Source organism: Marmota flaviventris, chromosome 5 (assembly GCF_047511675.1).
Source record: "Marmota flaviventris isolate mMarFla1 chromosome 5, mMarFla1.hap1, whole genome shotgun sequence".
NCBI classification, from domain to species: domain Eukaryota; kingdom Metazoa; phylum Chordata; class Mammalia; order Rodentia; family Sciuridae; genus Marmota; species Marmota flaviventris.
Genome location: NC_092502.1, coordinates 112,784,218 through 112,810,381, shown reverse-complemented (window position 1 = coordinate 112,810,381; position 26,164 = coordinate 112,784,218). Strand labels below are relative to the sequence as shown.

The 26,164-nt window shown below is 42.2% G+C and overlaps 1 protein-coding gene across 9 annotated transcripts in view; it reads left to right on the top strand.

Moving 5' to 3' along the window:
• Mast4 (microtubule associated serine/threonine kinase family member 4) overlaps positions 1–25,907 on the top strand; it is a 558,123-nt gene extending 532,216 nt beyond the window's left edge. For 6 of the 9 annotated variants that reach the window (XM_027951609.2, XM_071612541.1, XM_071612544.1 and 3 more), the window contains 8 exons: positions 113–240; positions 583–818; positions 4,947–5,147; positions 8,074–8,306; positions 8,826–8,948; positions 17,099–17,235; positions 19,080–19,261; positions 19,558–25,907. In XM_027951609.2, coding sequence (XP_027807410.2) covers positions 113–240; positions 583–818; positions 4,947–5,147; positions 8,074–8,306; positions 8,826–8,948; positions 17,099–17,235; positions 19,080–19,261; positions 19,558–23,456 — 5,139 coding nt within the window. In that variant the 3' untranslated portion in view covers positions 23,457–25,907. The remainder of the gene's footprint in view (positions 1–112; positions 241–582; positions 819–4,946; positions 5,148–8,073; positions 8,307–8,825; positions 8,949–17,098; positions 17,236–19,079; positions 19,262–19,557) is intronic. The other 3 variants (XM_071612543.1, XM_071612542.1, XM_027951612.2) reach the window with 1 other exon arrangement.
• The last annotated feature ends 257 nt before the right edge of the window (positions 25,908–26,164 follow it).

Sequence of the window (26,164 nt, the reverse complement as noted above, 5' to 3'; positions counted from 1 at the left end):
GTTTTTCCTCCCAAGACTTCTGGGGTTTTTTGTTTGTTTGGTTTTTTGGTTTTTGGCTTTTGACAAGCTCTTTCTAGAAGATATTAACAGGCACTGATTATTTTCCTTCCAGGTCTTTAGCAGTATAGATCGAATAACTCAGAATTCAGGAGAAGAAAAAGAAGACTCTGGGGACAAAACCAAAAGCACAACCTTGCCATCCACGGAAACGTTAAGCTGGAGTTCGGAATATTCTGAAGTGTATGTGAGATGCCTCCTAAGTACTCTTTTAATAGTGGCTGTTAGGGCAATGGTTCTTAAACCCTAGTAAACATCAGAATCACCTGGGGCCCTGCTTAAACACAGATGGCTGGGCCCAACCCAGAGCCTCTGATCTAGAAGGTCTTGGGATTGGTCCTGTGTGTTTCTAGTAAGTTCCCTGGACATGCCAATGGGGTGCTCTGGGTACACACCTTAAGTACCACCACATGACACATGTCTTCATTAGGCTTGTCCAAGTTCCATTTCCACATGATTCATTCCAAAATTTACCTCTAACACAATTTCCTGGTGTATTTGACTTTGTTTTTGTTTATAATTAAGGCAACAGTTATCGACATCCAACTCTTCAGATACTGAAAGCAACAGACATAAACTCAGTTCTGGTCTACTTCCCAAACTGGCAATTTCAGCAGAGGGAGAACAAGATGAAGCCACTCCCTGTCCTGGAGACCCTCATGAGGAGCCTGGGAAGCCAGCCCTTCCTCCTGAAGAGTGTGCTCAGGAGGAACCTGAGGTCACCACCCCAGCCAGCACCATCAGCAGCTCCACCCTGTCAGGTAAGCCTCTGGTCGCTGTCTGCCACTCTCATCCACCAGTCTAAGTGAGTCCCAGGGCTGGCCAAGCCAGGCAGTGGGGGTGGCAGTTTTATACTCTTAGATTCCTGTCATGACTCTCCTTCTTGTGCTTGAAGGACAAACTCCCAAGAACTCAGGTCAGCTGTTTGAGACTGCCTCAGTGCTTGGCCATACAGCAAGCTGTTCTAGCTATAGTTTAACCTTAAAGCCAGGCTCTACTTCCACAGCTGCTTCCGTGGGACCCTCTGGAGACAGGCAGAACCTGCTAAAGGAGCATATTTTCAGCAAAGGAACAGCTTGTGTAGTAGCATCTAACTCAAGAGTTCTGAGCAAGGGACAATATCCAACAGTCAAGTCATCAGAACTACCCTTGAAAATGTCTTGAATCCCCATAAGGGACAGTATAAAAGCCAGTTTCCCTCCAGCATTGAGCTGATTGATAGTTTCTTTGAAGGAGTTGGCTTCTGGTAAGGGGACACGTTGCAGCAAACAACTTATCTCTGCACATTAGACTCACACTAGAGCAGCAAGATTCTTATGTGTGAGGCACACAGACACCTTCCAGAATGTTTCAGATTGAGAGAGAAGGGAGAGAAAGTCAGAAATACCAACCCAATTTCAACTTGTGTCTTACATGCATGTGAAATAACTCCACTGCATACAAAATGTACCTCCCAGACACTCCCAAGACATGTTTGCCTGTTTGGGAGGCAGTCAAGGGTTTGAGCCTTTTCCTTGACAGCTCTTTTATGTGAAGCAACCTTCCTGACATTGGTAATTTTGCCTCCATAGATGTTTAAAGTATTTGCTGACTTTTAATAGTAGAGGTGTTCCCCTTAGATAACCAAACTTGCACTTCCCTCACAACAAGACTTTGAGGTGCATTTAAAATATCATTTGCTTTATAAAAATTTCATGCACAGCATATATTTCTATAAATCTTGTGCATTTATGCTTTTTCAAAAAAAATGAAACGTGAATATGGCTTATGGTTGCTATAGTAAATGTTTTTATTAAGTCATATTCAGTATGCTAGTTTGATAACCATAAATTATTCCAAGTTTTTTTCTCAATTTTTTTAACTAACTGAATATTCATAGTGTAAGTTTTTTTTTCTTTTTAATCCCCACCCCCTCACAAAAAAAAAAAAAAAAAATTCACCAGCTAGATTGACTTCAGCTTCACTAAAAAGTTTGTATCTGTGGCATTTCGCATATGCTTAGAGTTGATTGTAGAGTTGGTTGGTTTTTCTTTTACTGCCTTTCACCTCAGTTGTTTCTGTGTTGGATAATTGCACCTATTCTAATTGTAAAGCCAGGAGAATAGCAATGTAAAAGTAGTGTTGAGGCAACCTACTTCCCTTCAATTCTTGGCCATTTTGAGCTCATCTTGGTGCTCAAATCAAATGTATATATATTGGTATTTTATAATCCTGGTTACAAAGGCCTTAGCTATCTTGCCCTGAGTAGAGCGTATTTACCTCCATGTTGTTCTTCACATAGTGAATTATTTATTCTCTCTTGGCATCTTCAGCCTCTATCAGAAAGGCAGGAGGTGAAGGGAGGGGAACGGTGTCTAAGCATTTGATTGATTACTTTCATAATTAAAAAAAATTCTGCTTAGGTCCTGTCATGCATTTTGATTAATAGATTCAAACCACCGTTCTCTTTTCCCTCTCCCCCATACACACACTAAAAATAATCAAAGACCTTGGGGGTTGTACAGAGTAGAGAGATGAGCTGATTTGCTTATAGCCAAGGGTAATTAGAGAACCTGAAAACCGTGACTGTAGTAAAATTAAATTTGTTGATTTTTATATTGCTCCACCATCGAAAAGAAGGAACCCTTGACATTTAGAGAACATTAAGGTGACATTATCTACCATTGGCAGAAAGGAAGCACATGCTTATAGTCAGTGTTGCAAAATGAAGTGGCAGAGACAAGAGAGAATAGAATATCCACACTCCGCACAACTTTATACCTGTTTCTTTCTCTCTCTTTTTTTATGATAGCATGGTATTTGAGTTCTTGAAAAGCAAGTCTCAATGGTAGATGTGGTACTCAAATGCACCCAGAGATTGGGCTTTTCATTTTTTTCTTGTCAGTGATTCCAACCAAACCCAATTAGAAGGAGAGAGAAAATGTGTAACTCACCCAAAGGTAAACATAAGTTTTAGGAGATGAAATTTTGACCTGTGAAGCAGTTTTGTCAAGTCCTTCTTTCTAGTAGCTCATTTCTTTAAGGGACTGGGATAGATACACAGCTAAGTGAGAATGCATTTAGCATACAGGAATGAAAGCATTGTTGATACCTGCCTTAAGATTGTCCTCTTTGGTTGGCCAAGATGGGTGCTTCAAGACAGGGGAATGAATCCGACGTAACTTTCCTATGTAAATATGTGACTACACTATAGTCAATCTCAACATCATGTAGGTCCACAGGATAAGGATTCTAATTAGAATAAGATATATTCCATGTCATGTAGAACTAAAAAGAATAAAAATTTTATTAAAAAGGAGGTCTCCATGGAAGTCCACGAACCTTTTCCTATACTTGGAGTGCAGTAGATGGCCGTGAAATATGCTATGCCCACACTACCCTCTCAAGCCCCAGGCTTCCTTAGCTTAGACCAGAGCTGTCTCCAGACCGCCTCCAGGAGCAAGAACCAGATGAGTACTGTACAGTTGAGTAGTGTGTATGCAGCATCATAATTGAAATATTAGCTATGTCAAATCAGGCCACACCTTCCTGGTCAAAGAATGTCATGTGGTCCTCACTTTAAAACATGCTGGCTGATCTTTCAATGGAGCAGCATCTGTAATGGCGGTATATACTCTGCATGGATTATAGTTCCTAAAATGATGATGGAGTTGAAAATTTTTAATCACAGGGGGCTTAGATTCTATTAATTAATGGATTCTATTAATATAAATTCTATATTTCTGTCTCATAAGTTTATGAGATGAGCATTACCTCTTTTAGATGGACAAAAATGTACTATCAGTGATTTTTAAAAAGGAAATAGAAAATTGATGACCTGGGTAATAAAGAATAGGAGAAACACAAATGAGTCAGTGCTCAGCTTGTCCCAGAGGGACTTATGTCTTTGTGCTTAAGAACTTTCTGTACTGTTGGCCTCTCTCATTCTCCACTGCTGTCCACTCCTTATGTTTATATTCTCTTGAGGGTAGTCCTGATTTATTTTAAATGTTTTTTTAGTTGTCAGTATACCTTTATTTTATGTATATGTGGTACTGAGAATCGAACCCAGTGCCTCACAGATGCTAGGCAAGTGCTCTGCCACTGAGCTACAAACCCGGCCTCTGATTTTTTTAACTTATAAACAACTTTAGTTTTTTACTGAGGGTTAATAAAGTAAGGGGTATCTTAGAGAGGATGGAAATTAACTTCAGGGAAGGTTAATGGAGGACGCACCTCCTAGATAAAGGGCCAGGAAGAGAGAGAGCCGCTGAGGAGTGTAGCCAGTAATATCCTATGTCTTGTCCATTGAAATTTGCAAAGAGCTTAGAGTAAAAGGAGGCTCCCATGGGACAAGCCAAATGAGATGCTTTTGCCACTCTTCTGTAGGTGACATACCTGAGCCTACTGAGGTGTATACTAGATGGTTAGAGGTGAACAGCTATGAGCCAAAATAGAGTGATTCAGTGTGCCCGTGTCAAAATTATTAGCCACATTGATGATGATCATTAGTATCAGAGTATGAAGTGTGTAGTCCTGGTGCTCCTAAGGTAGTGCTCAGTTCATAGCATGGCTTTTTATTGGGGCCAGGAAGGAACAACAGTCATCTCCATACGGGTTCTGAAAAATAGAGTATAGAAAGTAATTTATTCCTCCAGTTAAATGGAATCACCAAATGACAATTTGTCAGACTTTTGTAGAAGGAGAACAAAGCCTGAAAGGACACCTCTTCTGTCTCCTTCTCAGCATTATCTTTCTGAAGGCTTTGTTCGTGTTGGCCTGACACTGTCTGGACATGGGCCACATGGGAGAGCGTTTTCCAGTGTATGTGCTTCCTTCTCTCTCTTGCCGTCTCCATCTCTCCTGTCCTGGATTTTCCTGAGTGTGCCTATTCCTTTCTCTTTGTACAGTTGGCAGTTTTTCAGAGCACTTGGATCAGATAAATGGACGAAGCGAGTGTGTGGACAGTACAGATAATTCCTCAAAGCCATCCAGTGAACCCGCCTCTCACATGGCTCGGCAGCGATTAGAAAGCACAGAAAAAAAGAAAATCTCGGGGAAAGTCACAAAGTCCCTTTCTGCCAGTGCTCTGTCCCTCATGATCCCAGGAGGTAGAGAGACATCTATTCGCATGAAATTGTGTGATTTGTGCATGTGCTCCCCCTTCCCCCATCTTGGAATGCTATCTGAGATGCAAGATTGCTTGAAGTAATAAGGGGTGTTGTCCCAGGACAGCTCTCCAGAGTTCCTGCCTGTGGACCCCTGAATTCCCCCCTGCAGGACCTCTGGGGCTCCCAAACAGCATGCACGGCCTGTTTCATCTCACTCTCTGCATCTGGGAATGAGAGGGTCTTCCTTCATAGGAAGCCTTCTTTCTTTCTTTTCTTTTCTCTTTCTGGAATGATTTTTCTTTTCTGCACGGCATATCATTTATACACTTTACAGAACTGTTTATAGCATCTGTTTTGGAAAGCTAAGTATAGTTTTTCTCATTTAATTAATAAGGAAATAGACACAGAAAATGAAAGATTTTCATTTCTAAAGATGCACAGCGTCACACACAGCACTGAAATTACAAGTTTTCCCAATTCTGTCAGTTGAGCTATGCCCCCTCCTATTGGTAGTCAAATCAATCTCTGCCCTGTTTTGGAAAACTGGGCTAAATTATGGGTTAATTGGATTGCAGTATTTTTCCACAACCTGGTTTTATCTCTACCAAGTCTATAGTAACTCCACTGGCAGGGATGAAATACCCACTCTGGTGGTTGTGACATCACTCATATGACAGCCATAGAGAAGAAGTGGGAACTAACTTATGTTGCAGATGGCTTGTGTTTGGAAGAATGCAGGCCTTGTATAAAAGGGATTGTTTGCATTTTTAGAATTTCATATTTGTGCCAAAAGAAATGGGATATAAACAAATGCTCATTTGAGGAGTAGGACTCACTCTAGCAGATTCCATTTCTGGGAGACATCCCATTTAGACCATAAGGCTGACACCTTTCTCCCAGTCTCAATGACCCTTCTTAGCCTGAGGTGTAGCCCAAGTGCAGCTGCATAACAGGAAGGTAAGTTTGATATGGTTCTGTCCACATTTGAAAAGTGGGTGAGATGGTTTGCACTTAGGGAAACTATTCAATCTGGGGTGATAAGGGAGATCATAATGGGGTAGAGGATTGGGGGCCTGGCTGTTTTGCAGTTGGGTCTGTCTCTGTCTTCTTCTCACTCATATACTGTGAAATTCCCTTCACACAACTGTACCTCCCCTTACCTGACCTTTGGATTAGACATAAAGTAGCTCCCAAAGAGGACCAGGATGCCTCATGAAGTCAGAGTGAAGGAACAGAGGTGGTGATACATTTAGCTTTGTTCTTCTTTGGACAAAATAAAACTTGGAACTTTCAGCTTACTGTGGCCAGCAGTGAGTCTCTCAGTGGTACTGCAGACCAGCCAGTAGGCTGGTGCCAACAACGTTCACATTTAAAACTCAACACCCCCTTTAAGTTGCTCTTTTCTCCTTCTCTCTCTCTCTCTCTCTCTCTCTCTCTCTCTCTCTCTCTCTCTCTCTCACACACACACACACACACACACACACACACTTTCACGTGACCAGTTAATATCTGTTTAGATTCATGTTGATGAAATGGTGATAATGAGCTATAAATTGAAAGTTTGTGTCAGTGTGTTCAAGCTACTGTAACAAAATTTCATAGACTTGGTAATTTATAAAAAACAAATCTATCCTTCACAGCTCTAGAGGCTAGGATGTCCAAAAATCAAGTCACCAGCAGCTATGGTGTCTAGCAAGGACTTGTCCTGATAGATGGGCACCTGCCAGATATTCTCACAGGCAGAAGAGGGAAGCAGGTTCCCTCAGGTCTCTTTAAAAGGGCACTGACCCCATTTAGGAGAGGCAGAACCTTCATGATCTCATCAACCTCCCACTTTTGGGGGTGTGGGAGTGGGTACCGGGTAGTGAACCAGGGGTGCTTTATCACTGAGATACATCTCAGTTCTTTTTAATTTTGAGACAGAGTCTTACTAAGTTGCTGAGGCTGGCCTCAAACTCTTGATCTTCCTACCTCAGCCTCCTGAGTTACTGGAATTATAGGCATGCACCACCTCACTGGGCCTCGTCCCATCTCTTAGTACTATCACTTTGAGGGTTAAATTTTAACATATGAATTTTGGTGGGGAGGGGGACAGATACATTTGGAACATAGCAGTTTGCTTAAAAATAGTAGAACTGGTGTTTTGGAATATGAGCTGAGATGCTCATAAAATTTCTCTATCTCATCTGCCTTATCCTAGAGGAAACCTTATTTTATTTGCAGGTACTGCCTTATCCTAGAGGAAAGCTTATTTTATTTGCAGGTACTGCCTTATCCTAGAGGAAAGCTTATTTTATTTGCAGGTACTACATGAGGATAATCAAGCTGTAAGCATAGTAATGAGTCATTCTTTTATGGAGAAGTTGCCACATTAGTGTTTTCTTTATTAAAATTCATTAATCAATACTAGTTCAATAACATTGCAAAAAGAAGTTGGTAGGTTGATCTTTGGTTTCCTGGTCATGGGTTTTTGGAAAGGACCACATTAAATTGTTTTGAGTAAGATTTGGAGTCTAGTTTCTTTTACTGTAGTAAAAACTGCCTTCTCTGCACTAGGACATACTTGAAATACACACATCCGTGATTTTTTTCCTTAATTAAAATATATTAAAGAAAAGTATCATAGCCAGAAAGTAGCTAATCTCTCTTTTAATTAGAGAACTAAGAAATCATAACTTTAAACATTAATTGAAACATTAGCTAAAAATAGAAGCAGCTCTGATGTTTCTTTGACAGGCTTCAGTTTTAAAATTCATCCATTTACCAATATAAACATTTTTGCACTGTTTCTTTATTTTGCTGTTGAAAATGAGTGGGTTTCATTTTGTGGCCATGCTCCCTGTCCTGACAGAGCTCCTTGGGGAGGCTGACTGCAGGGATGTGTGTGTGCCTGGGATTGGCTTTGACGGTTGGCTCTTTGTTGCAGATATGTTTGCTGTCTCTCCACTGGGAAGTCCAATGTCTCCCCACTCCTTGTCATCGGATCCTTCTTCTTCACGAGATTCTTCTCCCAGTCGAGACTCTTCTTCAACAGCTGCTGCGAGTCCCCATCAGCCCATTGTGATCCACAGTTCAGGGAAGAACTATGGTTTCACCATCCGAGCCATCCGGGTGTACGTGGGAGACAGTGACATCTATACAGTGCACCATATCATTTGGGTAAGACCCACCGTCTCTTGCTTGTCAGTTTTCACTTCCAGTCAGATTGGGGAGTGGCTGAAGCAAAGTTAATAGAAAACTTATTTTCTGTTATCCTGGCCTTTGGAACCTGTTTCATTTTCCTTTTAATGTTCTTTTCCTTTATCTGTATGGTGGAACTGAATTTAGCAAAAATTAATAATTTCTCCTAATTCTGTCCAGTTTTCATAGTTGATTGTCCATTCTTATATATCAACTAGTAGACATACTAAAAGGTTATCATATTTCTATCCTACTTACATTTTTCTTTCCTGGGGTTGTTTTTTTAAAATTAGATTCCCAATTCTCTTGAAAATTTTTAAAGGAAATGGAAAATAACCTATTTCAGAACAATGACACAATAGGAAACATGCCTTTCTGATGTCCTAGTAGGAATTTAGTATCATTTGTGAATTGCTCAAAATATTCTGCCAGAACAAACAGTAGGTGTTAGGGTTGTCATTTGTTTGCTCACAAACATTCTCTTCTCTTGAACTTCAGAATGTAGAAGAAGGAAGTCCAGCATACCAGGCAGGACTAAAGGCTGGGGATCTGATCACACACATCAATGGAGAGCCAGTGCATGGACTTGTTCACACAGAAGTTATAGAGCTCCTGCTGAAGGTACTGTCTTCTTTATGTCATGGCCATGCAGAGAAGATGGGTAGACCGATAGTGCCAAGAGAGAGTTCTCCAAGGCCCCATGTCATCAGTCTCATTATTTAGAGGATATTCATAGTCTGAGGTTTAATGTAAAGACAAAGTATTATGAATTCCTTTACATTATGAAACAATATCTGTATATTTGCACACCCAGTTCCTAATTTTGCTTCTCATTCTACATAGTAAGAATACTCTTTGTTTATGTACCTCGCACATCATGGAATCCACCTCAGGTCATTTTCTTAAGGAATTTTTTGGTAGGTTTGATTCTAGTATAGTAGGAGACACTAGTACTGAACCATGAATCAGATTGAGCCTAAGAGTTCCTTTAAAAGAATCATTGAGTAGGTGCACATGTACTACAAATGATGGAACTAAGTGGTAGGGGAGGAGAGGTTCTAGCAATTATTAGGTTTCCCTCTTTCCCATACAAATATATAAGTCGGCTTAAGTTGGATCAATTTTTGTTTGACAGGTAAGCTGAATGGAGCTTATGAAGTGAGATCACAGGAAATATGGATGTGAATGGAGAGAGACAGTTATACTGAAAAGAAAGCTGATTTATCTGTGCTAATAAATGCAGTCCCTACTTTGAAGATTATTTAACAAACCCACAAATTTATAGGTGGTCTTTTGCTTCTCAAGCACTCCACCCTGACTCTAAAAGCCGTGACCAGCCCGAGCCTATTTAGGGAGAAAGAGCATAAATATATATAAGCATAATCTCATATGTATGGTTTAAACCACATTCATTCAGACTGACTGTAAAGGGCTGGGGATGTGACTCAGTGGTAGAGCACTTGCCTAGCATGCACAAGACCCTTGGTTCAATTGCCAGCACTGCACCAAAAAAGAAAAAAAAAAATCAGACTGACTCTGGTGCCCTCATTATAGACATTGGTGACATGGGAGATAAGGGTGGTCTTTGTCCTCTAGAAATATAGGAGATGTAAGAGGGGGGATAAAAACGACAATTAGTTGGGGCTTTAGCAGAAAGAGGAATGTCATACTTTGGGAGAGAACATTCTGTGAGTTGGGAGGAGGTATCCCAGGGAAATGAAATGACCTAGGAGGTGAAACTTAAAAGAAAATGAGGGACTTGGAAGGTGCTCCTATGAAGTAGGTGGCAAATCTTTCAAAACTAAATGCAGCTAAATGACTTCTTCCTCGCTTCTTTTATCCCTTCAGCTTGCACAAGTATACTTTTCAAAAGATTTGGTTTTGAAAACCTAGTCTCCAGAAGCAATAGTGTGTGTATCCTGAGGTCTAGTGTGAGGTAGTCAGTTGGTCAAAGTTATTGCCATTAATTCACAGGTTTCATGAGACTGTGATCTTGGGTTCAGGTCCCCTGGGGATTTGGGGCTCAATAAGTTTGTGGAATAGAAAGCTTGCTGTCCAGAAGTTAATGTCAGGGACAAGGACTACATAGCTACTTTTGTTGTGTCCTGATTTCATGTCTTATTGCACATGCCATTTAGTTTGGTAGCAAAAGCCTTAAGATGACAGGGGTAGCCTAGACTTCTGTGTGGTTACTAAGTAGAAACAAACAACACTTCTGGATCCTGCCAGGATAAGGCCTGAGGTTTTAAGTTCAGTTCAGCACCTGTCTCTGATAATGGTCTAATCTAACTGGGATGGAACAAGAGTCTCAGTAAATGTACAAGAAATGGGAGGCAGAGCAGGATTGCCAACTTTGAGATCTCTTGCTGTAAAAGTAATCTGAAATCATCTCAAAAAATAAGTCAAGAAGAAACTCAAGATTCAAGAACCTCACAAGCTGCTTTGCCCAGAGTACTTTATTCTGTGGTCCCTGGTGCCCCATCACTGGCTCACAGAGCCACCCTTTTTGAATAAAGACCAGGGAACCATGAGGTTTTCCTTTGTTTCCTGTATCTAATAGACCACAAGGTGGGCAGACAATGGAGCTTAGTGTCTATAAAACACTCTTTGTCTAGGTGCACAGCTTGACCCTTGGAGTTAGAGAATAAGTTTTGTAGGTGGGCTTCTTTTAGTTGTCATTAATCCTAGCAGAGCTTTTCCAAAGCTTGACATCAGTGATTTTAAAAAGGTTAAAAGGATTTTAAATGGTAATAATGTATGTCTTGCCTTCTGCATTCTTTATAACAGTATTGTGTTATGTGCAAAATAGCTTCTGCCACAACATATCTTTACATCATAGTGTACATCTGCTCATAAAAGCAGAAGACAAACTAAACTGAAATATATAAATATTGAGGAACACACATTATTGTACTGAGACATAATTGATCACTTTCATGATTTATTTTGTATGTCAATATGATTCTGTATTTTAAGATCTCTCTTCTTGCTTCTATGATATTTGAATATATATTTCTCCTAAAGGTTTCTGGCAGGTTTCTCTGCAGAATCAGATGGTCTTGGATGTAATATATTGCCTCCTGTGGTTACAGATCACCTTCCACAACCTAATGCATTTATTCCTGGGCCCAGCTCTGTCCCTGAAATGGCTTGAGCATAGTGGAGTGGAGAGCTCTGGCTCTTAGAACCTGTGGCTTTGTGATCCATGTAGAGGATCCTGCCTGTGCCTCATAAGGATGCACTCAGAGGAGTAACTAGTGTAATGAAACAAAGAGGATACAAGGGACTTAATTATCTTCCCAGTGAACTGTGTAATCATGTAGCTTTCTTCCAAAATGAACCAACAATTCTTGAACAAAGAGTGTAATGTGACTAGTATCAACAGTAGGCTCCTTGTGCCCTGGCTGATTTTACATGGGATGGTACTTCCAGTCTAGTATATTTTTATCATTTTCTACCTGTCATAGTCACATTTGGTCTCATTTCCCTTTGCAGCTTCAAAGTGGACCTGCTATGAAAGCTCTAACTTATATGTTCAGGGAAACTTGTCCAAAGTCGCTCAGCATGCTAGAATCATAGAATTATAGACATTCGTGGTTGTCTAATTCATCTCCCCAGTGGCAAGTGACTCCCTTCAACCTTTCCTGACATCTCCATTCGACTTTAAGGCAGCAATCTTTAAAAAACAAACAAACAAAAACTTCATAAAAGAACTTCACGGGGCTGGAGTTGTAGCTCAGTGGTAGAGCACTTGCCTCACATGTATGGGGCACTGGGTTCAATTCTCAGCACAGAATATAAATAAATAAATAAAAGGTCCATTAATAACTAATAAAATATTTTTTAAAAAAAGAACTTCACAAATAGACTGAAGTCATTCTTCAGTCCTACAGTTGTAGACAAAGACCAAACTGACCCAGTCATGTCCCCTGCTCACATGATAACTTGCCAGGCCTGACTTCTGTAACCCAGGAAACCTTCTGTTCAGCCAGGCTGCTTTCTTAGTATAGCATTAGTTTAATTTCCAATGTGTAAGAGATGCCCTGAAATTTTACCACCACTTGGTTTAGAAATTTCCTTTCCAGGACCTCTGGGGAGCTTCTGTATATTGAAATGGAGATCACCAAATAGCATCATTACCATTTTCATATTTATTGAGCCCCTGATGTATACAGAGCCTTGTATGATATATACTATAAGAGTCACACAAAAATGGCACATAAAATAATAAAGCAAGAGCTCTTGGTACCAGAAAGTCTTTTGCATTTTCTACAAATAAAAACAAATAACCCTTGCAGTTATAGATATTGTAAATATAAATGTCTCTATATTATAGATTTTTAAAAAAAAAAAAGGGAGAGAGAAGTTAACAAAGCAACCAAGCCTACCTCCTAGGAAGGAGCACAAGATGACTGGCAACGAGTAGAGTAGCTCAGCAGCCTGAGCTTTTAACTTATAGATTAAGTTATGATATATACAGAATATACAGTTATTATATTAACTTACAGATTAAGTTATGATATATACAGAATACTGCTCTATATATGAAGTCTCCAATTGCCAATGACTTATAGCCCAGCATTCACAGAGGAAAGTGGTGGCAATACCAGGTTATAAACAAAGTGTTAAACATAAGGAACAGAGTGTAAAACACAAGTTCTGAAGGACGAGAGATGGCTTTCCTTTCACTAGGAGGAGGCACAGCGATAGTGTCAGAGAATTGGGGATTATTTGCACAGGGTTTTGAAAGATGGGTGGATGCAGTATGTGAAGAGGGGCCCAGCCTCAGCAACACAAAGAGCTGTGTATATGTAAGGATAGCTCTTCAACAAGAAGAACTGTGTAAATCTCAAGGTGTGTGAGGTACAGAGCAAGTCAGCAGGTTGGAACCTGGGTTTATGTGAGGATACGGTATGTGGGAAGATTGGGGTTGGGTGAGTGTGTCAGGGCAATGGCAAGGGGATGAAGGAAGAGCCCATCCCCATCTCTACTTTTCAGAGAAAGAAAGGTAAAACCTGTGGAACTCTGTGAATTACCCAAGGCCAACTGATAGCTTATCAGTTAACAGAGCCAGGCTGAGAGAAGAGATTAGATGTCTGACTTCTGCTGTTGTCTTCAGTTCAGCTAGCTTAAAATAATTTCCCACCCACTGTGCACTAATAACCAAAAGAGTTTAAAGTAAAAGTGAATTAATTGAACATTAACAATCTGCTGGATACATTTCTGTTGTTGTTGCTGTTATCTTTTAAACAAGTGACACAGAATTTCTCTAAGAGGTGGCTCATTCATCAAGTTAATTGAGGATAAGCCTAGGTAAACTACAGGAAGGGAACTCAGGGAGCAGCTGCTGTAGCAGAATGAATCCACCAGGTGGCAGGCTTCACAAATAGCACCTATTTTTCGATCATTTACCATTTTTCTACTTAGTAATGTTTCCAACCTAATATTTGCACTCTACATCCTTTGTGTATTACTCCTTAGAGAAATTATCTTTGCTATATGTGTGTAAGTCAAAAGTGAATTGTCCTCTGAAAGAGCCATATAGAAACAAAGAGAAAACTGAATTTGGTTTTTATAGGGTGTATGGGGTGATGTGCTGCCATTTAGCAAGCTCTGCTCCTCACTGTTTTGTAATGAGGAGTGCTCAGGATCTAAATTATATTTTGTCTTATACAATTTTTTGATGTTTACATTTCCTTAGTGATCTGATTCTTCAAGCATGACTCACGGCCATAAATTACATGCTGATATGCTCACCACCCCTGGTGACAAGCCCAAACCACATACCACACCAGGCAGAGGCAGAGGGACTTAGGGTGTACCCTCCCCTACACAGTGGGTCTGGGAGAGAAGAGCATGGAAGAGTGAGGAACAGGAGAGAAAAGCACAAGCTCTTCCCTTGGGCTCTGTGACCCTGAGGAAGAAGAATTTCAGGGACTCTCAATCTATTGCCCTTATCTGTACATCGAGGATGACAGTCCCTTCCCATTCATTAGGTTGTAAAACCAAAAGTAAAGAGAATATATATGAAAATGGTTTAAAAACCAAGCTCTACAAGCTCTACCATGCCAGGTGGCATGGTTAGCTTCATTAGATTAGATATAAGAGTCAGTCATGAATTCCATAGAAGTGAGTAGAACTAGATTCAGATTCAAGTGGACAATAGGACAGCCAGATGATCATTACAGCTCTGGGTGACTACTCCATGTAGGAATGTGGAAAAGGATTAAAAGAACATCAATGAAAGGTGAACTCCAACCATTTTGTGGCCTCTAGCCTTCAAAATAAGAAAAGACATATTTTTATCTGGTCTCACTCAATTTGTGAAGAGATAACCTGTTCCAAAAATCTTTCAGTGGTAGCCCTTACATACCTATTAGCCAAAATTTCTATTTAAATAATAAATAGAATGCAAATCTCTATCCTTTCTGAATAAGGGGGGGGGGTGTCTTGTTGAAATTCAAACCCTAGTTTCCTAAAATATTTTCTACAAATATGACATTAGGTATGAGTTTATATGTTCCTAAATGTATAGAGAACTAAAAAACCAATAATTAAATACTTTCCTTGGAGGTAAGGCATGGATAAATCTTCCCTAACAAAATATGAATATGTAAGAGAACTCCTAGGAATTGAAAGACAGAAAATAATAGCAGTAGGGAAATAGCTAAATGAATTTTGATTCACCCAAGTGATAGACTACATTATACAGCAAATAAAAATCATGTTCTTAAGATAATACTTAATGATAAAAGTTTTTAAAAATTATATAATAAAAAATGAAAAACAAACATAGTAAAATTAAAATTGTTTTTAAACCTTGTGTATGTGCACATGCATGTGCAAGCCTGAAAAAGAAAGGCCAGCAGTGGTCAGGGACGTAGCTCAGTAGCACAGCACTTACCCAGCACACATGAGCCCCTGCGTTTTATCTCCATCACCACAAATATAAAAAAGACCAGCAGACAATACATGAAATATTACCAGTGTAGTTGTGTGGTAGGCTTCTCAATGATTTCCTTTTTATTTCTACTTTACTCTTTTCTTCTTATAATGGCATGTCTCAAATCAGGGGCAGAAAGTAGATATTATCATTAAAACAGTCAGTCCCTGTTTTTTCCATCCCCTGTTCTTACCACACTTAACTTCCCATCACTTGGTACCACTTAGAGATGAGCTGCTGGTGTCCTCTAGGCAAATGCCCTTTTCCTTATCCTACTCATATTTTCAAGGTAATCAGAACCATCTCTTACTTTGAAAGGACATGTTTCTTTCCTGGTTATTTCAAAATTCAAAAAGAGTTTATGGATGCCAGTGTGATGCCAGTCTGACTGCCTGGGTACTCTGGGCCCAGCAGCAGACTCCATGCTCAACTCATCCCCAGGGCCTGCCCAGGAAACTCCTGTTCCCAGACTGAGTGAAAAGACACAGAAGCCCACCAGGAACTACCTCATCCAGTGTGATCTGGTTAGAAAGAGGTTTCCTACCAGCTGGCACATGTTTTCCAGTTCTGCAAACTGACAGGTTTTATGACAATAGAAAGGAAACCTTTTAAAGTAATTAAAAATAAAAGTCTCATTCAGTTTTGCTACTCTGTGATTTCTAGGCCAAAGACAAAGCACAAAAGGGAGAAATATATATATGTATGTATATGCATGCCAAGAGCAGACAGCCACTGGGCACATTTATACTTAATACATATGGATGAAGATAACTTATTTATAGAGTCCTTTCCATGTGTCACACTTGGTGCTAAAGGCTTTACAAACTCTCATTTATGCCTCAGATGAGCCCTGTGGGATAGGCAGCATTGGTACCATTAGCAAGTACCATGTATGTGACTCCACTGAGGCCTCAGGAGGTGAGCAGCCAGCCCACTGAGATCATAGAGCTTAGATTTGTTTTGTTTGTTTACTATTTTTATTTGTTCTAATTAGTTATACATGAGAGTAGGAATGCACTTGGGTACATCATATATAGATGGAAAATAATTTCTCATTGTTCTGGTTGTACATGATATAGAATCCCATCAGTCGTATAGTTATATATATACATAGGGTAATAATGTCTGTTTCATTCTACTATCCTTCCTACCCCCATATCTGCTTCCCACCCTTCACTCCCCTCTACCTTAAGTAACTCTGTTCTTTCCTAGCCTCGCCCCCAACCTATTGTGAGTTAACATCTGCATATCAGAAAAAACATTTGGCCTTTGGTTTTTTGGAATTGACTTATTTCACTTAGCATGGTTGTCTCCACTTCCATCCATTTACCCACAAATGCCCTAATTTCATTCTTCTTTAAGGCTGAGTAACATTCCATTGTGTATATGTACCACATTTTTAAAATCCATTTGTCTGTGGAAGGGCACCTAGGTTGGTTCCATAGTTTAGCTATTGTGAGTTGAGCTGCATCACTCAGCTGCAACATTGATGTGGCTGCATCACTGTAATATGCTGATTTTAAGTCCTTTGGGCATAAACCAAGGAGTGGGATGGCTGGGTCAACTAGTGGTTCCATTCCAAGTTTACAAAGCTTGGATTTGAACTCAAACATGTGGTCTCCAGAGCTCACCCTATTTAAGAGACTTCATATTTTACCCTCCACCCCCATTTGAATTGCCTGGACTTCATTGATGGAAGGGTTGTTTAGAAACTGGAAGGCTCTTTTTATGAATGCTTGTATTTATTCGTCTTTGGATCTCTTACCTCTGTTCTGTTCTTATGTTGCATCACAGCATTCCCTTTGATATCACCTCATCTTTTTTATAGAGTGGAAATAAGGTGTCAATCACCACTACCCCATTTGAAAACACATCAATCAAAACAGGACCAGCCAGGAGAAACAGCTATAAGAGCCGGATGGTGAGGCGGAGCAAGAAGTCTAAGAAGAAGGAAAGTCTAGAAAGGTTAGTTAAATCATTCTTCTTGGGAATTTGGTATATATCCATTTTGGAGAAATTACTCCTTACTTAAATGCTTATGTATGAGAAAGACCTATTTCTCTATGAGAAATTCTATGCCACAGTTCACATATATTTGTTGAAGTTTGTATTCACAATAGCATTATTTTTCATAAGAAAAGCATTGACATATTTTCATTGCAGAAGGATTTTAATAGTTTTTTATCACTTGTGAGCACCCTGAAAAGTTTTTTGTTGTTTATGAAGCTGCTAGACTTCATTTTAGGAGAGTTGAATTTGAAGAACTGAACCAGTAGGAGGCAGTTTTTCACATTAAATCTGCATTTTAAATGTCCCGTAGATTATCTAAAAACAATTTTGTAATGCCAGATATTCCAAAATAAGAACATTTTTAAAGCTTCTAAATAAACCTGGAAGGTAAAGGATTTTTTCTAACGGACTGAAGTCTAACAAGGTAACACAGTGGCAGCCTGAGGGAGCGCTGGTGCTCCAGGTGGGGATACCTTTTGCCAGGCGGCCCCTGGTGTGGCTTCTTTGTGCTGCCACAGCCCGTGTCCTTCCCTCACTTGGATCTGACAGATTTATCTCACCAAGAGGACTCTTGATATAAATATAGGAATATAGGCAGACAAGAAAAAAAATCATTTTTTAACTCCAAGGAAAAGTTTTACAAAAAGGAGAAATGTTATACGTAGCCTAGCTGTGATATAAATTAAAACACAAGTCATTGTGTAACCAAAATTCTTTGTTTTAGCCATATTGGGAGAAATAGAAAAGGGATAGTGTATTTGTTCAGCAGATAGAAGGAGATTATACAAGAGCTTAATTCTCATTTTCTATGGTAAGAAATCAACTGATAATTTCTACAACTGGGAAAGGTTTTTAAAATGCCAGGATAAGCACATTATTTAGCAAAATACAGACAAATGGAAGAAGAAACAGATAAAGTAGAAGAAGGTAGTTTCCCTGGGGTGTGCAGACAGCATAAGGGGAGTTGCTGTTTCATTGTAAGTTTATGACTTTGTGCACCAAGGACTTTGATTAAAATTACACACTCGAGTTCAAGAGTCCCTCTGTTCTTTCAGAGGTTGTGCTCTATATTTTGATTGTGCTTTAGGTTACGTATTGTTTCAAGGGATAGTAGTACCCCAACTTTCTGTGTAAGCTCACCAGGGTGAGATTGGCTTCTATGATGGTAAAAGAATGGCATAGATCCAGGGGCACTGATAAGCCAGGGGTAGCTGCATTTTTTTGCTTTGTGACCTGCTCATCAAGTGCTAAGTGCATGGTCGTGTCTGTGTATCATGTCTGCTACCGTCGATAGAAGCTGCAGCCTCACTTTGCATTTTCCATGTGAACACACAGACTACAGTGTTGTTAGGGATATCCAGCAGCCTACAACAGAATAAACACAGCACACAGCCCTTCCTAGATAATGGGGAGACAATGGGTAGAGGCTTTAACAAATTCTATATCTAAGTTAACACAAAATTAATCTCTGGAAGGAAAAACCATTACCTCTTGATATATATGGGGTATATACTCAGAGCTTTCATACAAAGAAGACACTTCTAATAAACCTAATAAAGAAATGATTTGAATGTATTTGTATTTTTCCTGTTTTCCTGGCTCTTCCTAAGCGTTTGGCATTAGGAGAACCTTAAAAGACTATTCCCTTACAGGTCATGAGAAAGTTTTAACATAAAAGTAGCATCCTCCTCTCTTCGCTTATCTGACAAAGTTGCTAAACTGAATGTGTGGATGTGGTAGGGAGGCAGGTGTGGTTCTGAAAATAGGCTCTGATCCATGATTTTTGTTTTCCACTCCAGGAGGAGATCTCTTTTCAAAAAGCTAGCCAAACAGCCTTCTCCTTTACTCCACACCAGTCGAAGTTTCTCCTGCTTGAACCGGTCCCTGTCATCCGGAGAGAGCCTCCCAGGTTCCCCCACTCACAGCTTGTCTCCTCGATCTCCCACACCCAGCTATCGCTCCACCCCTGACTTTCCATCTGGTAAGTCTCCTGGTCTAGACAGCAAGAGAGAGTCCAGAGGAAGTGAAGTCATCATGAAGATTTTGCCAAGCTGAGGAAGTAAATGACAAACAGGACTCGCAGGGAGGACAGAGGGGCTTTTCTGACTATTAAACTAAGACAAGTAGTATGGGCTAAGCCTGGATGTAGGGAGGTTCATTTCATTAGTGAGATACTAAGACATGATGCTGACTGTACCGCCAGTGGTCTGGTTGGGAAAGTTTGGGAAAAAAGGGACAAGGACGCTGGATTCTTACAGCCCTTTTTTCTGCCCACAGGTACTAATTCCTCCCAGAGCAGCTCCCCAAGTTCTAGTGCCCCCAATTCCCCAGCCGGGTCAGGGCACATCCGCCCCAGCACCCTCCACGGCCTGGCCCCCAAACTCAGTGGGCAGAGGTACCGCTCCGGAAGAAGAAAGTCAGCCGGCAGCATTCCACTCTCCCCGCTGGCCCGGACACCCTCTCCAACGCCCCAGCCCACCTCCCCACAACGCTCACCATCCCCATTATTGGGACACTCACTTGGCAATGCCAAGATTGCACAAGCCTTTCCCAGCAAGATGCACTCCCCCCCCACCATTGTCAGACACATTGTGAGGCCCAAGAGTGCTGAGCCCCCACGGTCACCGCTGCTCAAGCGTGTGCAGTCCGAGGAAAAGTTGTCACCTTCCTATGGCAGTGACAAAAAGCACCTGTGCTCCCGCAAACACAGTCTGGAAGTGACCCAGGAGGAGGTGCAGAGGGAGCAGTCCCAGCGGGAGGCAACTCTACAGAGCCTGGAGGAGAACGTGTGCGATGCCCCGTCCCTAAGTCGTGCCCGGCCAGTGGAGCAAGGCTGCCTAAAACGCCCGGTCTCCAGGAAGCTGGGTCGGCAGGAGTCTGTGGACGACGTGGACCGAGACAAACTGAAGTCCAAGGTGACAGTGAAGAAACCAGATGGCCTCCCAGAAAAGCCTGAATCCCATCAGAAACCCCATGGTCTCAGCAGTGATGCAGAAAATCACGCTCTCTTTAGGCTAGAGGAGAGAGAGAAGAAAGTCTACCCCAAGCCTTTAGAAAGGTCAAGTCATTTTGAAAACAAAGCAGCAGAGGCCCAGTCTCTGGGCAACCGGCTGAAAGATGTTCTCCACAAGCAGGCCAGTGTGCGGGCCACTGAGGGGATGGCCTCCGAAGGGACAGCAGCTGCCTGTGGCCCAGCACCAGGGGAGCACAACCAGGGCATGGGTGATTTCAAAAGGGCCTCTGCTCCCAGCACCCTCCAGGACAGTCTCTGTCGCTCCCCTGACAGGTCCACCTCTGGGAAGGGTGAAAACACAGAGAAGACCTCCCAGGCCAAGGAGTTCCTCCGAAGTGAGAAGTTAGACAGTAAACTGGCCAATATTGATTACCTCCGAAAGAAAATGTCACTTGAAGACAAAGAAGATGGCCACTGCTCCATGCTGAAGCCCAAGATAACATCTAGCACCCATGAATGCCTGCCAGGGAACCCAGTCCGACCCATGGGTGGGCAGCAGGAGGCCCCACCTGGCTCTGAGAGCCGAGCATTTATAAGCAGCACCCACACAACTCAGATGAGCACCGTCTCCTTTGTTTCTCTCAAGACCTTAGCTGGCCGGGTGGATGGTGGAGCAGAGAAGTCAGGTTTGGTTGCTCCTGAGTCCCCTGTCAGGAAAAGCCCCTCTGAGTATAAGCTGGAGGGTCGGTCAGTTTCATGCCTGAAGCCCATTGAGGGTACACTGGACATTGCTCTTCTGTCTGGGCCCCATGCCTCTAAGACAGAGCAGCCATCACCAGAGCCTACACAGAGTCCCAGCCCTGGTGGTGACATGGCACCCTCTGTGCCACTACCTCTTCCTGGCAGTAGTGGGAAGAAGAGTGAAACTTCCAGCCTGAGAGAGCCTTCCCCTGCCAGCTTAAAGATGAATAAAGCCTACCTGCTCGAGCCTCGGTTCCTGCCCCCCAGCCGGGGTCTCCAGAACTCACCAGCAGCTTCCCTGCCCGACCCAGAGCTAAAGAGAGACAGAAAAGTTTCCCATCCTGCTGCCAGGAGCCCATTGACAGTCATGGAAAACGATTCCCAGCAGAGAGTGTGTGGCCCCACTAAACACCAAGACTGTGCTGCTGACACCAAGGTCATCCCTGGCCTGGGACAGACACAGCATTGCAATGACCAGGCTCGGCCATGTGGCCCTCTCCCATCTGAAGGGGCCCCCTCAAAGGAGAAGGCAAACCTAAAAGATCCATCTGAAAAGGGACCCTCCACAGGGAGGAGTGAGCGTTCTGCCTTGAGAGCGGATGTGCACAGAGACCCCATTGTGGAACTGTATCCTCTAGAGACTGCTAAAGCCAATGACAACTGCAAAAATCTCCCTTCTGTGGGAAGGACCCACCCAGATGCTAGTAGTGCACAGGCCCAGACCCCGGAGAAAGCGTGGGGACCTTGTGCAAAGATATACCACAGAGATGGCCAAGGTGAGGCAAGGTCCCTGATCAGAGAGGACTCTTCCTTGAACTCTGCTAGAATTCCTTGTGAAAGGGAGGTGGGCAAGATAAGAAGTAGCATGGAACCCAAGCCTGAAGCCCCCCCTACCAAGTGTCCCCTACAGCCACTCGGAATTGAGAGTAGGAAAACTGAAAAGCTCCCCAGTTTCTCCTCTTTGCAGAAAGAGGGTCCCAAGGAGCCTGACAGGAAAGAGCAGCCTCTACAAAGGCATGTGAGCAGTGATTCTCAGCACCCCCTGACCACCAAAGACCTGTCCGGCCCGGCCTCTCGGCAGCACTGCAGTTCCTCAAGCCTTGGTCCCCAAGGGACCAAGCCAGGTGTGGCAGAACCTGCAGCAGCCTTCCAGGATCCTCCTAGGCCTTCTGTTGCTGTGCGCAGTGAGAGCAGTGACCACAATCTCCGACCTGGCCCTGACCCTGGCCCTTCAAAGTCCAAGCACCCAGACAGGTCCCTGTCCTCACAGAAATCAAGTGTTGTCACTGCAAAGGGCAAAGAGCCTGTCACTCAGCCCCTCAGTGGCTCTAGCAGAGAGGGAAGGAGCAATAGTAAAGGTGGATTGGATGTGTTCACTGCCATCCCAGGCTCCCAGAGCAAAGCTAACGAGGTGGGTGGTGGGGGAGAAAGTGTGCCCTTCAACCCACTGCACACTGAAGAGAGTCCTTTTGATCCCAAACTGAAACCCAGCAGTGGGCATGGCCCAGAGAAGCAGGAGAAGCAGCTGCATTTGCCAAGGCCAGGACACCCAGGCTTCAGCGAGTCAGTAGACCATAAACCTCCCATTGTCAGTGAAAAGCAAAGCCTGTCTCCAAAGCACCCCAAACCATCCACTGTGAAAGACTGTCCCCCTCTGTGCAGACAGACAGACAGAAGCCCAAGTCAGCAGGTCCCCGCTGCAGACAGGAAGCCAGAAGGGAAGAAATGCACAGAAGCACTTTATGTTCCTGCGGCAGACAGCGGGAAGCTGGAGGCCAGCCTTTCCCTAGCTCATGGTGAGGCCCGGCTGAAAGGCACAGAGAAGCCAGGTGCAGCGGTGGGAAAGGGCTCCTCAGAGGCCAAGGGGAAGGGACCTGGTCCCCAGAAGACCCTGGCTGAGGCTGGCAAGCTCAGCAGCATGAAACGGTCACCCTCGGCCACTGGGCAGAGTTCTTTCCGATCCTCTGCCCTCCCAGAGAAGTCTCTGAGCTACTCCTCCAGCTTCCCCGAGGCCCAGCCTGGAGTTCGAGATGCTGCCACGGCCAGCAGCAGCCCCTCTTCTGCCAAGGCCAATGGGGCCGCACTTGAGCCTACAGCCCCCAGCAACAGGGACCACAGGAAGTCCCAGTCTGGGGCAGATGGCAGAACCCAAATGACAAAGAGTGACTCTTTGCCATCCTTCCGCCTCGCCACCTCTACTCTGGAGTCACAGCACTCAGATTCACAGGGGCTGAGCGGAGTAGGCCACAGGGACAGAGCGCTCTCGGTCACCGCTGCCACAGGAGAAACCAAAGGTCGAGAGCCTGCCCCCTCCCAGCCTCTCCCCACTAGGAAACAGAATGTGGGCAGGGAGGCAATCAAGGCACCCCAAGCCCCAAACTCTGATCGCCCCATCACCCTTTCTTCAGAGAAGGACTTTGTGGTGCGGCAGAGACGGGGCAAAGAGAGTTTGCGTAGCAGTCCTCACAAAAAAGCCTCCTAACTGGGCAGGCCCCAGAGCAGGATTGTGGAGACCCCACCTGAATGTGTAACTGTGTCTTGACCACCTTCGAAACCAGCACTGTGTGGGAATGTCCGCCAGGCAGAGCTTAGAGCCTCACTGAGAAGGAGTGGGAGAGAGAGAGGGAACCTTCTTCCAGATGCCTTCCTAGTTGGAACCGGTAGAACTGTTGCCAGATGGTATTTGTACAAAAAAGAAGTAATACCTTTACAGCTAAGGATTGTTGAGGAAAGAGATTTTTCTCTGTAAATATCTAGCAATGTGTTTGGTTTGGGATGTAGAGTCTATACCTTGCTGCTGATTGCATTGTTTACTACAGCTTTTTAAAATTAAGATCTTTGCTTTACCACTTATCATAATGTAGTAATGAAGCAGAATGGTCAGAACTGGGTGTGTGTAAAAATAGATACATCCATATTCATGTATGTACACATCCACCCACATGTTTTGGTCTGTGGTTTGAGAATATTTCAAGGCTCTGTTTTTATAAGTAGTTAAAGATGAAAGAAAGCCCTAAATACAGTAGATTGTGAGTTTTTAAATGTGTATTTTTAAACCAGTTTCTGATAGTACTGGATCTGGCTACCTGTATTTCCAGTTCTAAAGCAAGAGCACTCTGATTGCTGCATTTGGAATCCTCCATTATGAATGGTCAGGACAAATGAAGCTAGCCATTTTCCTTTCTCAGTCATCCTAGTAGACATTTTAATCCTTAGGTCCTGCTGTCTAAAAGGCCAGTTGTTCTTGTCTGTCAGTTATATGTCTGGTCTTCTTTGGTGGTAGAGCAGGGACTATAAACATATATCACCTTTGTTTCTGTTCTTTCTTTCCTTTCTTTTCAAATGGTTACACTCAGGCCTTTGTGCTATGAGTGACTAGTCCAAGAAGCACACATTTTGTGGTAGTCCTGCACCAACCCTGCTCTTGAATAAAAAAATAAAATAACTGGCTGCACACAAATCTGCTGGTACTTAGGTCAAGTGATAAGCATCAGGCATTGGAAGAGGTTTTAAATTTGCTTTTTTGAGGAAAAGAAGGGGGGGGGGAGTTGGATTTTGGCATCATAGCATATATATTAAGGAATAATCAGGACATCAGATACATTTTAATACATAGCTGGGGCCTTATGTTGTAGATGAAGCTTGCTGTTTTTAGCAAGTTCCTGGGTTTCACATTCATTTCTGATGCATCGAATAGCTCCATGTATTTCATAACATGAACTCTCTATTTGTATGCAAAAATTACTGTATTAATAAAGAGCAGCATTTTTGTAACAAAAGAGACTTAGTGGAGCTATTTGGTGCTTGAATGTGATCATCCTTTTTACTTTTGCTAAGCCTTATTTAAATTTTGTATACCATGAAATATGTAGAATTTGTCAAATCATTTAAATGCTGAGGGGTTTTGATTTTTTTTGTTGAAGTTTTTTGGTGGCTTGTTTTGAATTGTGAGATGGCACTTGCTGACATAAGTACTAAGGCACTGAGAGACAATGCAGATAAGTATTTATAAGATGCTTGGGACACATTGCAGGAGTTTTGGTTTTGTAAGATGAAAAATTTACCAATAAATGACTAACCTAGCCCCAAATCCCCTTGGGATGTCTTAGTAGCTTTATGCTATAAAATTGTTTATGTAATCACAGCATCATTGTACAGCCCTATAGATTGTAAATCATCTAGCAAGGCTGTAAGCACTCCATAAACAAAGGTATAACAACCTACTACTCGGTTGTCCTTTGTTGTAAAGTGAGTTGCAATGACAGGAAAAAAAAAGTTTCCTCTTTGCCCCTGTTTTTTTCCATGTAGTTTTAGCCATTCCCCATCACTACATGTTGAAATGTAGAAAAAAAAAATATTTTTTACAAGAACTTAAAAAAGAATTTCAAAGTGGTCTCAAAGCTTTTAATACATATGTTTGGCAGTTGTCAGAACCTGATCCTTCTATACTCAGACATCAATCCAGGTCTGTCCAGGAGGTAGTTCATGGTTTACAGCCTTTGCTTTTTAACTGTCCAGTTTTCTTTAAAGCACAATTAGCTGCTTGTTTACAAAGGATATTTTTATGTATATTTTGTATAGTGTATTATCATTTTTGCCAAATATGTTTTTGCATTTGGGATGAGTAAAGAGTACTTAAGGTTGCATTCATGTATTACCTGTTTGTTGTTGTGAAGCTCTCCAGTCAGCTGGTAGAAATTCTCCTGTGTTCTCTTTGGTCAGTCTCTGTGTGATTGTAAGATGTGCTCCTCGGTAGTACTCCCAGCTGTAGACTTAACAGCTTAAAAGTTTGTTAGGATCTGTGCAATAAAGTGTTTGCAGTCTTATTTTCTCTAAGAAATTCCCCCGTGGATGTCATAATTGTTGTATATTGAACAAATATTTATACTTATGCAGTTGCATAATATTGAATAAAAATTTAGCATGAAAATAATGACTAGTAAGTTTTTTAAAACACATACATAAATATACATACCACCTCCAAAGACATTACTGATTATCAGTCTATTTTAGAAAGTATGGGTTTTTGCACATTGCTTTTGGTGACTGGAATGGTTTGTCTTTTTTCTTTTGACCTCTACAAACAGTCCATTCTTCAAGATTGTTTTCAAACTCCTTTTACTTCCTCCTCTGAAGGACTTATCAACTTCCACACCTGTCTTCCCTACAGTCTCCAGGGAAGAAGTGTCC